The 17,271-nt window shown below is 45.4% G+C and overlaps 1 protein-coding gene across 2 annotated transcripts in view; it reads left to right on the top strand.

The window, feature by feature from the left end:
* The window catches only part of LOC121577052 (PDZ domain-containing RING finger protein 4-like), a 117,824-nt gene that overhangs the window by 74,060 nt on the left and 26,493 nt on the right, over positions 1-17,271 (top strand). For both annotated transcript variants that reach the window (XM_041890767.1, XM_041890766.1), the window contains exon 4: positions 15,616-15,714. In XM_041890767.1, coding sequence (XP_041746701.1) covers positions 15,616-15,714 — 99 coding nt within the window. The remainder of the gene's footprint in view (positions 1-15,615; positions 15,715-17,271) is intronic.

The following is a 17,271-nucleotide window of genomic DNA, read 5'->3' as shown; positions in this document are numbered from 1 at the left end:
GAAAATGGCAAAACGGAAAGGAAGAGAGGGAGAGAGAGGGACCGCCGAGTGTATGTGATGGATCAGGAGAAGGGGCCCTTTGCCTTATCAAGGATTTACACACTGGTGTGTGTGTGTGTGTGTGAGGGGGAAACAGAAGTGTGTGTGTGTGTGTGTGTGAGGGGGGGAAAGGAAACAGGGCCGCCAGAACACTTCCCATTCCAGACACACACACTCAGACGTTTTATCCAACCTCTTCTAATCACGTCTCTCTGTTTTTCCTGTTAATTTTGCCACAGGTCCTCTCCACTCTACCACCACATAGTAATTAATTAGACTAACTTATTCAGGCTTATTCCACTCAACGAGATGGGAAAGACATTAAACATCACACACTTTCACTTGTGCCTTCGGGATCACTTGATAATTTGTGTGGTATATTTTTTGCGAGATGTCTCAGAGACAATCCCATAGATATGGCAGATATTTGACATCAAAAACTCTTCCTATTGAACATCCATCACGTCATCAAGACATTCCCCTAGATTTGCATATACTGTTAATACCGGACATGTTACAGAAAAAACATGTATATTACATATTCATTCCCCTCATCTACATTGACACCACACACAATCTCTGTTTCCTTCATGACTCCTTTATTGCATCATGAAACCATCAGTAGTCTCAGCTATCACTGTGTCTAACGCTTCTAACGATGATGTCAAACGATACACCATTAGTAGTAGTAGGTATAATATCACTGGTTGACTGATGTTTTTGTTTGCCTTTTCATATCTATTCAGCTGTAAATCCTTTAATTCCTTTTCCTTTCATATCCTTTTCATATCAGTGATGGGGATTTGAAGTTGTCATAGGCTGCATCCCAAAAGGCAATATTTTCCTATATAGTGGTTTACTTTTGACCAGGGCCTATAGGGAATAGGGTGCCAATTGGGACATATTCATTTAATAGTTTTAAGAAACAGTCAGTTCGAGATCTGAGATATCGTCAGTCTGTCAAAAGAAATGAAGAACAGAGAGCTCTGACAATAGACACTGAGTGTACAAAACATTAAGAACACCTACTCTTTCCATGACATAGACTGACCAGGTGAATCCAGGTGAAAGCTATGATCCTTTATAATGTCACTTGTTAAATCCACTTCAATCAGTGTAGATGAAGAGGAGGAGACAAGTTAAATAATTATTTTGTAAGCCTCGAGACAATTGAGACATGGATTGTGTATGTGTGCCATTCAGAGGGTGAATGGGCAGACAAGAAATGTAAGTGCCTTTGAACGGGGTATGGTAGCAAGTGCCAGGCGCACCGATTTGTGTCAAGAACTGCAAAGCAGCTGGGTTTTTCACGCTCAACCATTTTCTGTGTGTATCAAGAATGGTCCACCACCCAAAGGACATCCAGCCAACTTGACACAACTGTGGGAAGCATTGGAATGAACATGGGACAGCATCCCTGTGGAACGCTTTCGACACCTTGTAGAGTCCATGCCCAGACGAATTGAGGCTGTTCTGAGGGCAAAAGAGGGTGCAAGTTAATGTTAGGAAGGTGGTCCTAATGTTTGGTATACTCAGTGTAGTTTCTTATATTGGTCTGTTCCCTTTCTCCCTGTCTCTATTTCTCTCTTTCTCTTTTTTCTCTTGTGTGCTGGAGTGCAATTAGTGCAACCTGGCCACAAAGACTAGACACCATACAAGCTGTCTGCCATCTGCCCGGTACAGTTTCATACCGGGAATGATCCATGAAGAATACACTTCTCCAGCGTGCCAGCATTACCAACTGAAGTCGGTTACGACGCCGAACTAAAGTCAGATCAAGACCCTGGTTAGGACGATGAGCACGCAGATGAGCTTCCCTGTGACCGTTTCTGACAGTTTGTGCAGAAATTATTCGGTTATACAAACCCACAGTTTCATCAGCTGTCCAGGTGGCTGTTCACAGACGATCACGCAGGTGAAGAAGCCGGATGTGGAGGTCCTGGGCTGGCGTGGTTACATGTGGTCTGCAGGTGTGGATGTACTGCCAAATTCTCTAAAACGACGTTGGAGGCGGCTTATGGTAGAGAAATTAACATTAAATTATCTGGCAACGGCTCTGGTGGACATTCCTGCAGTCTGCATGCCAATTGTACACTTCCTCAAAACTTGAGATATCTGTGGCATTGTGTTGGGTGACAAAACTGCACACATAAAAGTGGCCTTTTATTGTTCCCAGCACAAGGTGCACCTGTATAATAATCATGCAGTTTAATTAGCTTCTTGATATGCCACACCTGTAAGGTGGATGGATTATCTTGGCAAAGGAGAAATACTCAGTAACGGGGATGTAAACAAACTTCTGCACACATTTTGAGAGAAATAGCCCTTTTATGCGTATGGGACATTTCTGGGATCTTTTATTTCAGCAATTATTTTTTGCATTTATATTTTTGTTCAGTGTGAATGATACAAACCTTAGAATGCTTTAGAAATCACAACATATATGTGCTGCATGATGCGACTATAGGCGATTGATGCAAAAAAAGCTTGTGCTCTGTTCCTTGCCTTAGGATGCACACACTGTTCACTCTTTCAACCATCATATTATTCTAAATGTAATCTTGTCTTTAGTATGTAAAATTAGTTTTGCACACTGAATGCACTCGAATAGCGAATGGAGGCTACTTTCCCGCTGGTTCGTAGGCTACTCCGGTTATTTCACTCCACGCATCAACCATTGTTTGAGGAGCATGCAGCCTCTCGCCATATGACAAGTGATATTCCACCATAAACTCTGTATGACATGTGCTCTCCAACCCTGTTACTGCAGCTACCCAGTTCTTAATTTGGGAAACCAAGTGAAATCTGTTCGGGAACATTGATAGTAACATGTTTTCACAACTAAACATATTTCATTAAACTGTTGACAGCCCCTCTCTCTGCATGCTCGAGAAAGGAATGAAGGAGAGTCGAGGAGATGGAAATGCATGGTGGTGAGATATTCTGTAGCTAAAGGTAATGTGTCAGCCTATTAATTCTGATAATAAAAGAAATGCCCCATTACTAGGCTATGCAAAATCAAATACAAATTCAGTATAATTCTATGCTAACTCTGAATTTGTTTAATTTTGGAGTATACAGTAGTCTAGACCATTTATGTACGAAAGATATCTTGAATCCGTTTTTTAAAATGTTTTTCTGCCATGCGTAATATGTTGTCACACCCTGGCTCTGGGACTCATTATGTTGAGCCAGGGTGTGTTCATTTCTATGTGTGTATTTCTATGTTGGTGTTCATTCTAGTTTGTTGTATTCTATGTTTGCCTGAGTGACTCCCAATCAGAGGCAACGAGTGTCAGCTGTTGGCTGGTTGTCTCTGATTGGGAGCCATATTTAAACTGTATGTTTTCCCTTTGTGGTTGTGGGTTTTTGTTCCGTGTTCGGTCTTTGATACCGTGGACGTCACGAGTCGTGTTTTGTTTTGTATTTTGACGCTTTAACTAATTAAAGTCATGTTTGTTCATCACGCTGCGCCTTGGTCTACTCCTTACCTCGACCTTGACAGAAAAACCCACCATGCAACGACCAAGCAGCGTGTCCAGGGGCAGCTCTTGGGCTGGACATGGGAGGAAGCGCTGGGAGAAGAGACGGTGGAGGCGCGCCGTAGAGAGGAGCTACGGCGTGATCAGGGTCGTCGTCGGACGGTCGTGAGGCAACCCCAGAAATTTTTTAGGGGGGGGCACACGGCATGGACGACGGGGCTGACGGAGGAGAAAAGGGGGCGGATCCAGAAGGCCACCAGGCCAGGGGTACACCGCCCTGTACGTCCTGTGCGGATGCCTCACACAGAGTGTGTGAGGGTAGGCATTCAGCCAGGACGGCTGGTGGCCGCTCTTCACTCCAGGCCTCCTATCCGTCTCCACAGCCCGGTTCGGCCTGTCCCTGCTCCACGCACCAAGCCTACGGTGTGCGTCGCCAGCCCAGTCCGGCCTGTCCCTGCTCCACGCACCAAGCCTACGGTGTGCGTCGACAGCCCAGCCCGGCCTGTCCCTGCTCCACGCACCAAGCCTACGGTGTGCGTCGACAGCCCAGCCCGGCCTGTCCCTGCTCCACGCACCAAGCCTACGGTGTGCGTCGACAGCCCAGCCCGGCCTGTCCCTGCTCCACGCACTAAACCTACGGTGCGCGTCGCCAGTCCGGTCCGGCCTGTTCCTGCCACCCGCACCAAGTCTACGGTGCGCGTAGCCAGCCCGACCCGGCCTGTTCCTGCCACTCGCACCAAACCTACGGTGCGCGTCGCCAGCCCGGTCCGGCCTGTTCCTGCCACCCGCACCAAGTCTACGGTGCGCGTCGCCAGCCCGACCCGGCCTGTTCCTGCCACTCGCACCAAACCTACGGTGCGCGTCGCCAGCCCGGTCCGGCCTGTTCCTGCCACTCGCACTAAGCCAGGGGTGCGAGAAGTCAGCCTGGTAAGGCCCGTCCCTCTTCCACGCACCAAGCCAGGGGTGCGAGTCGTCAGCCTGGTAAGGCCCGTCCCTCTTCCACGCACCAAGCCAGGGGTGCGAGTCGTCAGCCTGGTAAGGCCCGTTCCTCCTCCACGCACAAAGCCAGGGGTGCGAGTCGTCAGCCTGGGAAGGCCCGTTCCTCCTCCACGCACCAAGCCAGGGGTGCGAGTCGACAGCCTGGTAAGGATCGCTCCTGTTAAGTCCAGTCCTGCTCCAGCCGGCGGGGCCAGACTGGACCAGGGGCACTATGGGGGTGTATTGGAGGGTGGTGGTCAAGGCCGGAGCCAGAACCGCCGCCGAGGAGGTATGCCCGCCCAGCCCTCCCCTGGTTTGTTTAGTTGAGGCGCGGTCGCAGTCCGCGCCTTTAGGGGGGGGTACTGTCACACCCTGGCTCTGGGACTCATTATGTTGAGCCAGGGTGTGTTCATTTCTATGTGTGTATTTCTATGTTGGTGTTCATTCTAGTTTGTTGTATTCTACGTTTGCCTGAGTGACTCCCAATCAGAGGCAACGAGTGTCAGCTGTTGGCTGGTTGTCTCTGATTGGGAGCCATATTTAAACTGTATGTTTTCCCTTTGTGGTTGTGGGTTTTTGTTCCGTGTTCGGTCATTGATACCGTGGACGTCACGAGTCGTGTTTTGTTTTGTATTTTGACGCTTTAACTAATTAAAGTCATGTTTGTTCATCACGCTGCGCCTTGGTCTGTTCCATATGACGATCGTGACATATGTGGTAGGCTATGTATTGTATAACAGCACAATCATTATTTTAATTCATGTTTTTTTGGGGCTCATAAATAGGCCAATAAGCTCTAATATGCATATGTGGTTTTGAATTAATCATCACCTTAGAAAGCGCTGTCCATTTTCATTGTGTTAGGCTTTGAAACAACATCCACCACGACCATGTTTCCCTTCAGTTTCAACCTGTTGTTGAACTTCTTTCTTCAAATTTATCAATCACAGTGAGGAGAGTTTTAAAAGCATGATACTGTTTTGATGACAAGTGTTTGATGTCAGAGTGGTTAGAGGGACAATAGAGCCCTGAGTACATTTACATTTACATCATTTGGTGCATTCAACTTATGATAGCCAGTGGGACAACCACCTTTTTTTATTTTTTATGTGGGGTGGGGGAAGAAGGATTACTTTATACTATTCCAGGTATTCCTTAAAGAGGTAGGGTTTCAAGTGTCTCCGGAAGGTGGTCAGTGACTCCACTGTCCTGGTGTCGTGGGGGAGCTGGTTTCACCATTGGTGTGCCAGAGCAGCGAATAGCTTTGACTGGGCTGAGCGGGAACTGTGCTTCCGTAGAGGTAGGGGGGCTAGCAGGCCAGAGGTGGATGAATGTAGTACCCTAGTTTGGGTGTAGGATCTGAAAGTAAGGAGGTGCCGTTCCCCTCACAGCTCCGTAGGCAAGCACCATGGTCTTGTAGTAGATGCGAGCCTCAACTGGAAGCCAGTGGAGTGTGCGGAGGAGCTGGGTGACATAAGAGAACTTGGGAAGGTTGAACACCAGACGGGCTGCAGCGTTCTGGATAAATTGTAGCGGTTTAATGGCACAGGCAGAGAGCCCAGCCAACAGCGAGTTGCATTAATCCAGACGGGACATGACAAGTGCCTGGATTAGGACCTGTGCCGCTTTCTGTGTAAGGTAGGTTCGTACTCTGCGAATGTTGTAGAGCATGAACCTGCAGGATCGGGTCACCGGTTTGATGTTAGCGGAGAACGACAGAGTGTTGTCCAGGGTCACGCCAAGGTTCTTTGCACTCTGGGAGGAGGACAACAATGAAGTTGTCAACCGTGATGGCGAGATCATGGAGCGGGCAGTCCTTCCCCGGGAGGAAGAGCAGCTCTGTCTTGCCGAGGTTCAGCTTGAGGTGGTGATCCGACATCCACACTGATATGTCTGCCAGACATTCGCCACCTGGATATCAGAAGGGGGAAAGGAGAAAATGAATTTTGTCGTCTGCGTAGCAATGATAGGAGAGACCATGTGTGGATATGACAGAGCCAAGTGACTTGGTGTATAGAGAGAATAGGAGAGGGCCTAGAACTGAGCCCTGGGGGACACCAGTGGTGAGAGCACGTGGTGCGGAGACAGATTCTCGCCACGCCACCTAGTAGGAGCGACCTGTCAGGTAGGACGCAATCCAAGAGTGAGCAGCACCGGAGATGCCCAACTCAGAGAGGGTGGAGAGGAGTATCTGATGGTTCACAGTATCAAAAGCAGCGGATAGGTCTAGAAGGATAAGAGCAGAGGAGAGAGAGTTAGCTTTAGCAGTGTGGAGAGCCTCCGTGACACAGAAAAGAGCGGTCTCAGTTGAATGACCAGTCTTGAAACCTGACTGGTTTGGATCAAGAAAGTAATTCTGAGAGAGATAGCAGGAGACTTGGCTAGAGACGGCACGCTCAAGAGTTTTGAAGAGAAAAGAAAGAAGGGATACTGGTCTGTAGTTGTTGACATCGGAGGGATCGAGTGTAGGTTTTTTGAGGAGGGGTGCAACTCTCGCTCTCTTGAAGACGGAAGGGACATGGCCAGCGGTCAAGGATGAGTTGATGAGCGAGGTGAGGTAAGGGAGAAGGTCTCCGGAAATGGTCTGGAGAAGAGAGGAGGGGATAGGGTCAAGCGGGCAGGTTGTTGGGCGGCCGGCCGTCACAAGTCGCAAGATTTCATCTGGAGAGTGAGGGGAGAAAGAAGTCAAAGCATAGGGTAGGGCAGTGTGAGCAGGACCAGCGGTGTCATTTGACTTAATAAATGAGGATCGGATGTCGTCAACCTTGTTTTCAAAATGGTTGATGAAGTCATCCACAGAGAGGGAGGAGGGAGGGGGAGGAGGAGGAGGATTCAGCAGGGAGGAGAAGGTGGCAAAGAGCTTCCTAGGGTTAGAGGCAGAGGCTTGAAATTTAGAGTGGCAGAAAGTGGCTTTAGCAGCGGAAACAGAGAAAGAGAATGTAGAGAGGAGGGAGTGAAAAGATGACAGGTCCGCAGGGAGTCTAGTTTTCCTCCATTTCCGCTCGGCTGCCCGGAGCCCTCTTCTGTGAGCTCGCAATGAGTCATCAAGCCACGGAGCAGGAGGGGAGGACCGAGCCGTCCGGGAGGATAGGGGACATAGAGAGTCAAAAGATGCAGAAAGGGAGGAGAGGAGGGTTGAGGAGGCAGAATCAGGAGATCGGAGGGAGAAGGATTTAGCAGAGGGAAGAGATGATAGGATGGAAGAGGAGAGAGTAGTGGGAGAGAGAGAGCGAAGGTTGCGACGGCACATTACCATCTGAGTAGGGGCAGAGTGAGTAGTGTTGGAGGAGAGCGAGAGAGAAAAGGATACAAAGTAGTGGTCGGAGACTTGGAGGGGAGTTGCAGTGAGATTAGTAGAAGAACAGCATCTAGTAAAGATGGGTTGTGAGTAGGGGGGGGGCGGTGAGAGGGTGAGGTCAAAAGAGGAAAGGAGTGGAAAGAAGGAGGCAGAGAGAAATGAGTCAAAGGCAGACGTAGGGAGGTTAAAGTCACCCAGAACTGTGAGGGGTGAGCCATCCTCAGGTAAGGAACTTATCAAGGCGTCAAGCTCATTGATGAACTCTCCAAGGGAACCTGGAGGGCGATAAATGACAAGGATGTTAAGCTTGAATGGGCTAGTGACTGTGACAGCATGGAATTCAAATGAGGAGATAGACAGATGGGTCAGGGGAAAAAGAGAGAATGTCCACTTGGGAGAGATGAGGATTTCTGTGCCACCGCTGTGCTGACCAGATGCTCTCGGGGTATGCAAGAACACATGGTCAGACGAGGAAAGAGCAGTAGGAGTAGCAGTGTTTTCTGTGGTAATCCATGTTTCCGTCAGCGCCAAGAAGTTGAGGGACTGGAGAGTGGCATAGGCTGAGATTAACTCTGCCTTGTTGGCCGCAGAACGGCAGTTCCAGAGGCTGCCGGAGACCTGGAACTCCACGTGGGTCGTGCGCACAGGGACCACCAGATTAGAGTTGCAGCAGCCACGCGGTGTGAAGCGTTTGTATGGCCTGTGAATTGAAGAGAGAACAGGTATAGACAGACATATAGTTGACAGGCTACAGAAAAAGGCTACAATAATGCAAAGGAGATCGGAATGAAATGAACTAAACATCTGGGAAAGCGAGAGAGCGGGGCCTCCCTCACTTACGTTTCACTGAAACACTCAAATATAACTCTCCCAACTTCCACTTTAGAAATTATAATTGTTGTAAACTACAGCGGTTCAATGTTTTCTAGGAATAGACTCTAACTTAGTTGATTCAGCTAACTTGGTACAGTATTCTTCCGTGAAAACCGTCCAGGGCACCGAATCCTATGACGACATAGCCAACTAGCATGCCAGCCTCCAATAACACGGTTTAGCACCAATACTCGGTTACAACAAACCACCAGTGTGTTAACACGCCAAACAGATCATTCGTGTCCGTGTCTAACGTTGTGTAAAGTTTTGGGTTAGTTTTGACAGTTTGAGTGAGTACTTCGTCAATTTATTCAGCCAGTTAGTTAGCTAGAATAGTTAGCATACTAGCTAGCCATTGCTCTCTGCCAATGAACCAACCCCTCCTCCCACGGCACGAAACACAGAGAGAGCCAAGCTAACGTTAACTAGTCACCCATGTCCCGAATTCCCTTGAACGACTCTGGTTACCAGTATGTAAAAACAAAACAAAAATAAATGTAGGTTATAACTTACCCTTAGTAGCTACTGTTAGCCAGTTAAGTGCAAAGCTAGCCACTGAATCGATTCAGCCAGTTCGCGTCTGTCCCAACGGAGAGAAAGCATCTCCAAATATTACAGCTAGGTCGTTCCAGCTATTGTTTAGTTAGCTATCCATGTAGCAACAAGCTAGCTACATTTCGAGTACAGTAACTACTAACTACCTAACGTTAACACTTCAGATAAGGAGGTTAGAAAAACAGCTGAATGGGAGGTAGCTAGCTGGCATAATTACAGGTACTCTTAAGCGTGAAATAACATTGGAAACAACTATCCACAGTTGCTAATAGTTAACAGTAGCTACCCGCTAGCTAGCTAGCTTTATTGGTCCAGGTAGTGGTTTAGCTAGCCTCATGCTTCACCGGGCTCAGCCGAATACAATACTTACCTACAATAACTACCTAGATAAACTACCTACAATACCTAACTACAATCTAAATACATGGTTTAAGTTTTACTCGACACCATATAAGAAGCCAAGCTTACCTCCCGCTAGAGAAACACAACCTCACCCGACCAGTATCCTGTTGATACTGGCCATTAGCGACCTGATGATCGTTAGCGAGTTGGGTACTACTAAGGCATGTCCAGAGTGCATAAGAAGAGATTACTGTAACTCAGCGGTCACGTGGTCATGACTCCCGGTGTGGTGGTAATACATTCACAGCAACAGCCCTAACCCTAACCCTAGCCTAGCTAATGTTAGCCACCTAGCTAACATTCGCCACAACAAATTGGAATTCGTATCAAACAGTATCATACATATTGCACATTTTTAACATATCATACAAATTGTAATTTGTAACATATCATATGAAATGGATGATGGACATACATAAATTAATACATACCATACGATATCTAACATACAGTTGAAGTTGGAAGTTTACATACACCTTAGCCAAATATATTTAAACTCAGTTTTTCACAATTCCTGACATTTAATCCTAGTAAAAATTCCCTGTTTTAGGTCAGTTAGGGTCACCACTTTATTTTAAGAATGTGAAATGTCAGAATAATAGTAGAGAGAATGATTTATTACAGCTTTTATTTATTTCATCACATTCCCAGTGGGTCAGAAGTTTACATACACTCAATTAGTATTTGGTAGCATTGCCTTTAAATTGTTTAACTTGGGTCAAACGTTTCGGGTAGCCTTCCACAATAAGTTGGGTGAATTTTGGCCCATTCCTCCTGACAGAGCTGGTGTAACTGAGTCAGGTTTGTAGGCCTCCTTTTTTTTTTTTTTTTTTTTGTCATTTAGCAGACGCTCTTATCCAAAGCGACTTACAGTTAGTGAGTGCATACATTATTTTTATTTTTTTCATGCTGGCCCCCCGTGGGAATCGAACCCACAACCCTGGCGTTGCAAACGCCATGCTCTACCAACTGAGCTACATCCCTGCCGGCCATTCCCTCCCCTACCCTGGACGACGCTGGGCCAATTGTGCGCCACCCCATGGGTCTCCCGGTCGCGGCCGGCTACGACAGAGCCTGGATTCGAACCAGGATCTCTAGTGGCACAGCTAGCACTGTAATGCAGTGCCTTAGACCACTGTGCCACTCAGGAGGTGGCACTCCTTGCACGCACACGCTTTTTCAGTTCTGCCCACAAATCTTCTATAGGATTGAGGTCAGGGCTTTGTGATGGCCACTCCAATACCTTGACTTTGTTGTCCTTATGCCATTTTGCCACAACTTTGGAAGTATGCTTGGGGTCATTGTCCATTTGGAAGACCCATTTGCGACCAAGCTTTAACTTCCTGACTGATGTCTTGAGATGTTGCTTCAATATATCTACATAATTTTCCTTCCTAATGATGCCATTTATTTTGTGAAGTGCACCAGTCCCTCCTGCAGCAAAGCACCCCCACAGCATGATGCTGCCACCCCCGTGCTTCACGGTTGGGATGGTGTTCTTCGGCTTGCAAGCAACCCCCTTTTTCCTCCAAACATAACGATGGTCATTATGGCCAAACAGTTCTATTTTTGTTTCATCAGACCAGAGGACATTTCTCCAAATAGTACGATATTTGTCCCCATGTGCAGTTGCAAACCGTAGTCTGGCTTTTTTATGCCGGTTTTGGAGCAGTGGCTTCTTCCTTGCTGAGCAGCCTTTCAGGTTATGTCAATATAGGACTTGTTTTACTGTGGATATAGATAGTTTTGTACCTGTTTCCTCCAGCATCTTCACAAGGTCCTTTGCTGTTGTTCTGGGATTTATTTGCACCTTTTGCACCAAAGTATGTTCATCTCTAGGAGACAGAACGTGTCTCCTTCCTGAGCAGTATGATGGCTGCGTGGTCCCATGGTGTTTATACTTGCGTACTGTTGTTTGTACAGATGAAAGTGGTACCTTCAGGCATTTGGAAATTGCTCCCAAGGATGAACAAGACTTGTGGAGGTCTAGAATTTTTTTTCTGAGCTCTTGGCTGATTTCTTTAGATTTTCCCATGATGTCAAGCAAAGAGAAACTGAGTTTGAAGGTAGGCCTTGAAATACATCCACAGGTACACCTCCAATTGACTCAAATGATGTCAATTAGCCTATCAGAAGCTTCTAAAGCCATGACATCATTTTCTGGAATTTTCCAAGCTGTTTAAAGGCACAGTCAACTTAGTGTATGTAAACTTCTGACCCACTGGAATTGTGATACAGTGAATTATAAGTGAAATAATCTGTCTGTAAACAATTGTTGGAAAAATTACTTGTGTCATGTACAAAGTAGATGTCCTAACCGACTTGCCAAAACGATAGTTTGTTAACAAGAAATTTGTGGAGTGGTTGAAAAACAAGTTTTCGGGCGGCAGGTAGCTTAGTGGTTAACAGCGTTGTGCCAGTAACCGAAACGGTCGCTGGTTCTAATCCCTGAGCTGACTACGTGAAAAATCTGTCTGTGCCCCTGAGCAAGGCACTTAACCCTAATTGCTCTGGATAAGAGCGTCTGCTAAATGACTAAAATGTAAACTTCTGACTTCAACTGTATCATACTAAATGGAGTAGGACAGATTAACATATAATTATAATATGCCATTTAGCAGACGCTTTTATCCAAAGCGACTTACAGTCATGTGTGCATACATTTTTACGTATGGCTGGTCCCGGGGATCGAACCCACTACCCTGGCGTTACAAGCGCCATGCTCTACCAATTGAGCTACAGAGGACCACATGTACTATGTACTATGTTACGTCTACCCCTGAGTCCAGGTTGATTATTGTTGCAGCAGGTCAATGGACCCAGGGTCTCTTTGATGGTCTGTCACAGTGGGGAGGTTGGGGGTAGAGGGGGAAGAGGAGGGGGGAGATCCTTGGGGGAGTGAGTGGCAAGAAGGGGATGGGGGCATATGGCCAGAGTGGAGCAGGGGAGAACGAGAAGGAGGCAGAGGGCTGGGGTGGGAGAGGAAATGGGATAGACAGGGGGCTGGGGTAGATTGGGAAGCCTCAGGGAGAGAGTGTCTCAATGAGGGGACATACAGTATTGCTGGAGTGGAGAGGCACCAGGTGGCTGTCTGTGGCAGCTCTATTTGCTCCCACTCTCCCCCTCTCCTCTTCCAGCCTTTGGTCTCTGATCCCCCTCTTCTCCCCTCCTCCCAAAGTGTCTGACATATCTGACACGTGTAACCAGCCAACCCACAGATGTCACGGAGAAAATGAATCTCTCTATTTCTTTTATTTCTTCATCCCAAACCTATTTGAGCCCCCTTTGCCCCTTCAGCCTCTTTTCTACACAAACACACATGCACACTCACACACAACCACACGCATGCACGCACGCTCACATACACCGTGTCTATAGGAGTCTGTGGTGTGTTACTGCGCTAATGAAGGCCTTGTGGAGAGGCCATTTCACACTTGATTCCCCTCAACACCCCTGACGTGTTATAACATTGGGACACAACCAGCTGGACTATTTGTTGTTTTTCTACTAGTCTGTGTTGTTGGTACTGTAGCCTACCCTACTGTATGTGTGTAATGTATTTTTGAAAGTGATGATTGAGATGTAATTTCCTTGCGTTATCAATGTCCTGCTGTTTATGTACATTAGGCTCAGAAAATAGCTATTAATCTAAAACAGTGTGTGGTATACGAGGCCAATTGTGTTTTGTTTCATATGATTATATGGTATTGATATTGATATGATTGATATGGCTCTGGCCCCCTTTCATGTAAAAGGTTCCCAAAATGTTTCATTAGGTTGTGGGAACAGTCTGATGGGAACATTGTGGAGACATCACAAAATATATTTTCCCAAAACACAAAAACTGTCCAGTTGTGCGGATGATTATTCAACGTTTCTATTAGGTAACAATCGCCTGATGTTGCAAGAATGTTCCCAGAATACCTTTTTTATGTTCTTTCAAGGTTCCTAAAACATGTATTTAGGTTGTGGGAACATTGTGTGGATAGGTCCCCAAAACACTAAAACTGTCCAGTTGTGCTGACATTCAGATAGTGTTTGTATCAGGGTGCACATAACAGTCCTTTGATGTTGCAAGAATGTTGACAGAACAGCCTTTATTTAGTTATTTAAAGGTTCCCAGAACATTTAATATACTTTGATTAGTCATAAAAACTGACTTATTTGGAAATTGTGGAACATTGTAGGAATGTTCTGTGCAACCTCTTAAAGATTTCCAGAACATTTAATTCAGTTATGGGAGTCTGGGATGTTGCAAGAATATTCTTGTGATATTCACATATTGTACTTAAAGAACTTAGACCAGGTGTTCTGTCAACATTCTTACAACATTAAAGGAATGTCCTGTGCAACCTAACTTAAACATTGAATGAGTGTCATCATAACTGAGCATATTTTGTGCTTTTGGAACCTATCTCTTGTACTGAATCCACACGGATACCACAACCTAATTACATGTTTTGGGAACCTTTCAATAACTCAGAAAGGCTGTTCTGTCAAAAATGTTGCAACATCAAAGGAATGTTTTGTGCACCCTGATACAAACATTATCTGAATGTCTGCACAACTGGATGTTTTAGTGTTTTATGAACCTATCTCGTCATATCCCCACAATGTTCCCACAACCTAAATGAATGTTTTAGGAACTTTTAAAGAACATAGAAAATGTGTTCTGCGAATGTTCTTGTAGCATCAGGTTAATGTTTTTTTCACCCTAAAATAAACATTCTATAATCATCTGCACAACTGGACAGTTTGTCTTTTGTGATGTCCCCACAATGTTCCCACCAAACTGTTTCGACAACCTAATGAAACATTTGGGAACCTTTAAAGAACAGACGAAATGTGTTCTTGGAATGTTCTTACAACATCAGGCGAATGTTTTATACAATCATCAGCTTGACTAGACAGTTTTTATGTTATGAGAACATTTGCCGCAACCTAACGAATGTTCTGGGAACTTTCACAGAACCAATTTTGGTTTGCTGGGAACATTATAGTGAACGTTAGGAGAACATTCCAAGGATAAAAAAATTAACATTTCATTATCAAAAACATTCTTTGAATGTTTTGGGGATGTTCTCATCCTAATGTTAGATAAAACCAGATCTTAAACGGGAATCTTAGCTAATGTTCTAGGGATGTTCCCGGTTTGTGGTTGGTCTCTCCATGAGGCTTCTGCAGAGATGAGGAATACTTCAGTGGCGGGTGCTGCACCACTGAATATATTCACCTACATATGAGTTTAACTAATAATCTAATGTTAGGCTGTAACTGCTCAGTAAAAACACTTGAGAGCTTTTGACAGTTATCAAAGACATGACTGATCAAGCCGTTCACAGAACGTTTAGAGAACAGCTTTCATCATCAAACACACACACTCAAAGAGTTAAGACAAGCTCTTCTACCCAGCCAAAGTCAATATGCTGTTTGATAACAAGTAGAGTAACAAGCTTCAATAACTGCATTTTTTATACATTGATGGACTTGGCACAACTACAACATAATTTTTATGTGGTCACTGTTGCTCTTTGGTATCTAATTATGCTAATGAATGTAATGGATTGCATTCCTTAGGTCTCAAGGCACTTTATACCACCCATACACAAAAATGTATGCACGCATGACTGTAAGTCGCTTTGGATAAAAGCGTCTGCTAAATGGCATATTATTATTATATTATTTATATTGCAACTGCATTTCTCAATATAAATCTCAATACACTTTTGAAGTCAAGGTCATACACTCAAAAGCAATATGTGCATGTTTATGTTGTCTCAAAGTAGACTAATATCTTCTACTCAAAAATATGCAATTGCTCAATTTATTGCCACCGTATCTGCTCTAATGACACAACACAGGTGGTGTGTTCTTGTCCCTTCTGTGTGTATAGGGGGTAGAGCTGTGTCGGCTAAACAGCCAGGAGAAGCTGGTTAGTGTTATTATCCATGTGTGGTTTGTTGACCTCTGTTCTCTGTATGTCTGTAGGAGGTGGAGCTGTCTCGACTCAACAGCCAGGAGAAGCTGGGCCTGACGTTGTGCTACAGGACAGACGAGGAGGAGGACATGGCTATCTATGTCAGCGAGGTGAGACAGCAGGAGTGGGACTGAGCGTAGCTAGGGAACTGCTGCTGTTTCTTCTTCTTCTTCTTCTTCTTCTTCTTCTTCTTCTCATTCTTCTTCTCCTTCTTCTTCTCTCTCTCCGTCCCTATAGTTTTCACTTAAGAAAACACTATTATATACGCCACACTTATTCAGAAATAGGTATTTTTTTAAGCTCTCACTTCACCTACACGTCTAATGTCACAACACTCAGCAATGCTTCCTTTCCTCAGAGTTCTAGAACAAACACCAAAATAACAGCTACTATTTAAATCAAATCAAATCAAATTTTATTTGTCACATTCGCCGAATACAACAGGTGTAGACCTTACTGTGAAATGCTTACTTACAAGCCAAGAATGCAGTTCAAGAAATAGAGTTAAGAAAATATTTACTAAATAAAGTAAAGTAAAGTAATTTTTTTTATAAAAAGTAAGACAATAAAATAACAATAACGAGGCTATATACAAGGGGGTACCGGTACCAAGTCAATGTGCGTGGGTACAGGTTAGTCGAGGTAATTTGTGGGTAGTGACTATGCATGGGGGGGTTACTATACTAATACTACCATACTACAATTACTATGGGCTACAATCACTATGGATCAAAGTAAATACAGTGCATTCGGAAAGTATTCAGACCCCTTGACTTATTCCACATTTTGTTACGTTACAGCCTTATTCTAAAATTGATTAAATTGTTTTTTCCCTCATCAATCTACACACAATACCCCATAATGACAAAGCAAAAACTGTTTTTTAGAACTTTTGCAAATGTATGAAAAGTAAAAAACTGAAATATCACATAAGTATTCAGACCCTTTACTGAGTACTTTGTTAAAGCACCTTTGGCAGTGATTACCTGCTCGATTATTCTTGGGTATGACACTACAAGCTTGGCACACCTGTATTTGGGGAGGATGGGGAGCGTCGCTGCACGGCTATCTTCAGGTCTCTCCAGAGAAGTTCGATCGAGATCAAGTCCGGGCTCTGGCTGGGCCACTCAAGGACATTCAGAGACTTGTCCCGAAGTCACTCCTGCGTTGTCTTGGCTGTGTGCTTAGGGTCGTTTTCCTGTTGGAAGGTGAACCATCGCCCCAGTCTGAGGTCCAGAGCGCTGTGGAGCAGGTTTTCATCAAGAATCTCTCTGTACTTTGCTCTGTTCAGCTTTCCCTCGATCCTGACTAATCTCCCAGTCCCTGCCACTGAAAAACATCCCCACAGCATGATGCTGCCACCACCATGCTTCACCATAGGGATGGTGTCAGGATTCTTCCAGATGTGAGAATCTTGTTTCTCATGGTCTGAGAGTCCTTTAGGTGTCTTTTGGCAAACTCCAAGCGGTCTGTTATGTGCCTTTTACTGAGGAGGGGCTTCTGTCTGGCCACTACCATAAAGGCCAGATTGGTGGAGTGCTGCAGAGATTGTTGTCCTTCTGGAAGGTTCTCCCATCTCCACAGAGGAACTCTGGAGCTCTTTCAGAGTGACCATCGGGTTCTTGGTCACCTCCCTGACCAAGGCAATTCTCCCCCGATTGCTCAGT

This window comes from Coregonus clupeaformis, chromosome 11 (genome assembly GCF_020615455.1).
Source record: "Coregonus clupeaformis isolate EN_2021a chromosome 11, ASM2061545v1, whole genome shotgun sequence".
Classification (NCBI taxonomy): Eukaryota; Metazoa; Chordata; class Actinopteri; order Salmoniformes; family Salmonidae; genus Coregonus; species Coregonus clupeaformis.
Note: the sequence above shows the minus strand (reverse complement) of the source record. Positions and strands in the feature narration are given on the sequence as shown.